The 5,088-nt window shown below is 37.3% G+C and overlaps 1 protein-coding gene across 1 annotated transcript in view; it reads left to right on the forward strand.

Annotated features, from left to right (window-relative positions):
- LOC107567367 (proteoglycan 4-like) overlaps positions 1-3,052 on the forward strand; it is a 38,658-nt gene extending 35,606 nt beyond the window's left edge. Inside the window, exons 32-33 of the mRNA XM_016253035.1 lie at positions 2,308-2,410; positions 2,579-3,052. Coding sequence (XP_016108521.1) covers positions 2,308-2,410; positions 2,579-2,677 — 202 coding nt within the window. The 3' untranslated portion in view covers positions 2,678-3,052. The remainder of the gene's footprint in view (positions 1-2,307; positions 2,411-2,578) is intronic.
- The last annotated feature ends 2,036 nt before the right edge of the window (positions 3,053-5,088 follow it).

The following is a 5,088-nucleotide window of genomic DNA, read 5'->3' on the forward strand; positions in this document are numbered from 1 at the left end:
TAATAAAGTTAGTTACATATTAATATTTCTACTTCAATTCGTTTTTTGAAATATAAACATTTAAATGGTGGCTGTCATAACTTGATGGATTTATTCAAACATAAATTAAACACTGAAGAACAGTAAAATGTATAATGAATATGTTATATGGTGCATATATTAAGCAAAATGCCCCTCTCTAATATCGAATATGTTTTTCTGAGATAAATGTGACGTTACGTGACATTGTTTACAAGCCGTTATATTGACATCTTTGCGCAGCTTAAACACTGATTGAGCGATTACATGAGACAGGATACGGAGTGTAAAGTTATACTCATTCTTTTAACTTACCTTCGGATGTTTAGTCATGTTTATTTTGTGCTGAAACTGGTATTAATGTGGAGGAGACGATCAGTTCACGTGCACCTCGCGCTGCTGCGTCTGTTGAACTGAGGAGGCGCTACAGCGATCTGTCACTCCACATTAAACATTTATTATTTGAATACTGCAATACAATAGACATAATTTGAAATCTGAGGATTTGTTTCATATTAAAAGTACTAAAGCACAATGCTTATTGCGATATATTGGATGGAAAGTGCCCTTCAACGTTCCATCCATTAACTGAAAACAGGCTAGACTAATCGATTCATGGGATTTAAGAATCAATATCGTTCCGTAAAAATGAGAATCGATTAATATCGATTTTTTTTTTTTACCCAGGCCTAATGTTAAAGCATATAATGATATTCAAGTCATCAGTGATTGGTGAAGAGGTTTTGGCTCAAGGTCTGCATTTAGTCACAGCAGAGGTGTTCAGCTGGGTTTCTGCAGTTCTTCCACACTGACTCAATCATTAATTCTCAATTCTTTTTGAACCTTGCCTCATACACAGAGGCATTGTCATGTTAGAATAGGAAAAGGGTCCTGTCCAAACTGTTGCTATAAAACTAGAAGCACACAATTCCCTAGAATATCATTATATGCTTTCGCTCCAACATGACCCAAATTCCCATCATGTGACAAAATGCTATACTGTACAAAAAAAACTCCCACATAATCAACATATTTTGAACGTATCATGTGCTTAACTCTCATTAAAAAGACATTATAATCCAAAATCTTAATGGTCCAGAAAGGGGGTTGCTTTGCTTTATGCAGTCATTTTTCCTTTGGACTTTTGTAGTTAAACTTGACCGTGATGTGTTTTCATGAGATTCACTCTGCATGAGGGACTTGGAAAAGAAACCATTGTTCTTTGTTCATCATAACTGCAGTGATATCCATCTATGAGATCTTCTGTGACAAGCTGCAAGCAAGCCTGAGTGATTGTGAGCTGTGAATGTTCAACATCCGCTGAAGCTTGCAGATTAACACATAGCTCAAGAACATTCATTATGAATGCGTCATACAACATACTGATGGGAAATATGTAAATGTAACAAGATTATTGTGATTGTTTCTATTTGATTCGAAACTCCAGGAATGTAAAAATGGCTCATCAGCCTTGGGTGGACTGCCAAATTGTTTCCAGAAATATTTCAGTCTTGAGCTGTCAGAGGAAGTTTTGATCTGTGACGTCCCCTCATCGGCCTCTGGCTCTCCTCACAGCGATGCTCTGTATGTGCTGCCACAATAACGACGGATCGGACACATTGTGTCTGACGAGTGACTCCAAACCCTCTGCTTGATCCAGACTCTGCCAGTAGTCCTGCGGCCACATCTGGAGCCAGCTGAGAACAAACACACACCACCGTTTCACTCTACTCCATGTCTTGTTTTAAAGGGGTCATTGGATGCAAAATTCACTTTTACATGTTGTTTGAACATAAATGTGTGTTGGCAGTGTGTGTGTACACAACCACTCTTTAATGATACAAATCCACCCAGTACTTTTTTCAATCCCAATAAATCATAACCCCTTTCTCAAATCAAGCCGTTCTAAGATTCTTGTCTGTGTGATGTCACACAGACCCAAGCCCCTCTTACGATAGTTGATTGACACTGGCGTTTTAGCACAGACCCGCCCTAAGTGAGCTGCAAACAGTCCGCCATTGTTTCACCGCCGGAGCAGATGTAGACAAGAATGACTCCTAAGCGATTGAGGTGTTCTGTTGTTGGATGTAATAATGCTCATGGAAATCACTAAAACCTGTTCATTAGAAGGGGGTGTCCCAATACTTTTGTCCACATAGTGTATCATATATGATTGTAAAGACTTGTCTAAGCGTGCTTATGTATCATTTACTGCACAAGCAGTGATGAGTGTAAATAAATGGGAATTTTTTTTAGTCTCTAAACAATGACCTCATTTGGTGTTTTTAGAGGAGATATGACTCCCTGTACATACTGTGGAGAAATGGTGGGAAATGATGCCAAAATCACCATTGAGCACCTGAACATATCCTGTCACCCGTCCTGCTTTAAGGTACGCAACAATAACCGCTCACACAAATGACCTGTCTAATGTGTATGGCACATTGTGTATGGCTGGATGCATTTTAGCTTGTTTGTGATATGCTACACTGCTGTACTTGATATATGACAATATACTTTAATTAAAATATGCATTGAATTTCTTTTCCCCCCACCCCAGTGTGCTATTTGCAGTAAACCAATGGGAGATTTACTCTACAACATGTTTCTCCATCGTGGGACGGTCCACTGTGAGAGCTGCTATTCCAATGTGCTATAAGGAGATTTGTTACACTGCCTGAAATATCCCTCAACAGTATAGCTAACCTGCCTATTTGAATAGGAATTAGACTCGTTACTGGCACGAAACACGTTCCTCTTTATATTTCCTCACTGATCGTACCGCTGACATACCGTCTGAATATCATAAAAAGGTTTTCTTGTGCTATGAATGCTTGTTGCAGTGCATCTAGGATATTTTTCTCCAATTCTGTCCCTTTAAATGTTTAGTGAAGACGATAAGAATGTATATCTTTGTTGTATTTAATCATGAGAAACCATTTAAAAGCAATATTTCTGTTTTAGTAGCACTGTTATGAAAATACGTATCCTGCATCGATATTCACAATTAAAGCAAAATTCTCATTGAATTCAAGTCGAATTCTCCTTTTGTTTTGTTACAAGTGAATGTGCAATAAAAAATATAAATCTATAAATATCGCATAAGAAATACTGAGGTACACAGACATTTAAACAGGTCAAGACATAAGTCCCAGGTCTTTAATGATACAAATCCACCCAGTACTTTTTTCAATCCCAATAAATCATAACCCCTTTCTCAAATCAAGCCGTTCTAAGATTCTTGTCTGTGTGATGTCACACAGACCCAAGCCCCTCTTACGATAGTTGATTGACACTGGCGTTTTAGCACAGACCCGCCCTAAGTGAGCTGCAAACAGTCCGCCATTGTTTCACCGCCGGAGCAGATGTAGACAAGAATGACTCCTAAGCGATTGAGGTGTTCTGTTGTTGGATGTAATAATGAACATAGCATAGTTAGCCAGTTCTAAAGTAAACAGTCTGGCTCGTCACCCCACGGAAGAGAGGGGCGGGGTCAGCAGAGCTCATTAGCATTTAAAGGGACATGCACCGAAACGGCTTGCTGTGAACAGAGCTGTTTTTGACTAGAGATCGACCGATATATCGAATTACCGATATTTAAGCATTTTACAATAATCGGATATCGGTTTTGTAATATCGGATTCACCGATAAACGCCGCCATCTTGTGGATGCTTTGAGAATTGCGCGCAGGATCGCCATTGCACCACGGCGTCTGAGGGGAGAGGAGACAACAACAACGGCATGCACAGGTACTTGATTTGCTGTAGTTAGTAAACTTTCTTTAACATAGCCATTAATGCACAAATTAGATGCATTACATAAATGCCTGATATGCAGTTTATGCAGCTTGGCTCGAAGAAATACAGACGAACTCACGGAGTCATGTAAAATAATCCGTCAAGTCCTGTCCCAATAAAGACGTAACTTTGCATTAATTAAATAATACAGCCATGAATGAGCGCATGCTGGAATTAAAAGCGCTAAATTTAATTCTCTCTCTGTTGTCTATGCTCATCATTAGTCTCGTGAAGCCGCTTTCATATCGCTGTTCACTCAGCGTGTTGATGTGGTTGATGCTCAGGAAATGCTCCGGCATGGCCACCGCATGTAACTGTTAACAAGATTCACTTGTTTAAAACACCCCTAAATTGTATTAACATTTACTATATAATAATTATTTCGCTAATAAACATCTAAATAAATATATAACTCTATGGAAAATAATTATTTATTATCTCCACGATCGATCACAGTTTGAGTATAGTTCTGTGTAAATGCATAGATAAACTGTGCTGTCAGCAGGCATTTCATAATCTAGAAGTACAAAAACATTATTAGTAATTCTGATATAACATTCCAGTTGAGAAATGCAATAAAATACAATGTTTTATTTCAATATTCCAGACATAACATTAACATTATCCAGTGAATTATTCTTGACTCTGTAGCTATTAAACAGCTTATAAATCTACTAAAACCGTAGTTTAAAATGAAGTTGATATGACTCCTTTCATTTATTTATTTTCTCCATTTGAAAACATTAGACCTTCTACATTTATTTTGCTTATTGTTAATATTAGTGTTGCTGCTGATGCTTTAAGTAAAATGTTTTTTTATTGTAATATAAAGATTAAATTTAACATGAAAGACTGGTAATTTTCAACACTTTTTTTTTTTTTTTAAAGATGGCTGAAAGGAGGAAAAACCAAAGTGAAGTATGGACTCACTTCACTCAGTCATTTATTTACTTTAAATAAATATCGGTTCTGCATATCGGTTATCGGGTACATAAACACGCAAATAATTGGTATCGGTTATAAAATATCAATATCGGTCGATCACTATTTTTGGCAGGGTAAAAAGGGTATTGTTTTACACTACCATTGAGAATTTTTAACCAAAGGATGTTATAGACATTTCATGAAGACCCTAAAGAATCATATCAACGTGTGGAAAATGAGCATCCGATGTCCCCTTTAAAACAACATTCACAAAACCTTTGACTTAAAATGTGATGCATTTTAGGGTGCAATGCACATATTTATGAAATAGTGATACTTGAAATCGGT

Source organism: Sinocyclocheilus grahami, unplaced genomic scaffold, assembly GCF_001515645.1.
Source record: "Sinocyclocheilus grahami isolate Dianchi unplaced genomic scaffold, SAMN03320097.WGS_v1.1 scaffold1150.1, whole genome shotgun sequence".
In the NCBI taxonomy this organism is placed as follows: Eukaryota; Metazoa; Chordata; class Actinopteri; order Cypriniformes; family Cyprinidae; genus Sinocyclocheilus; species Sinocyclocheilus grahami.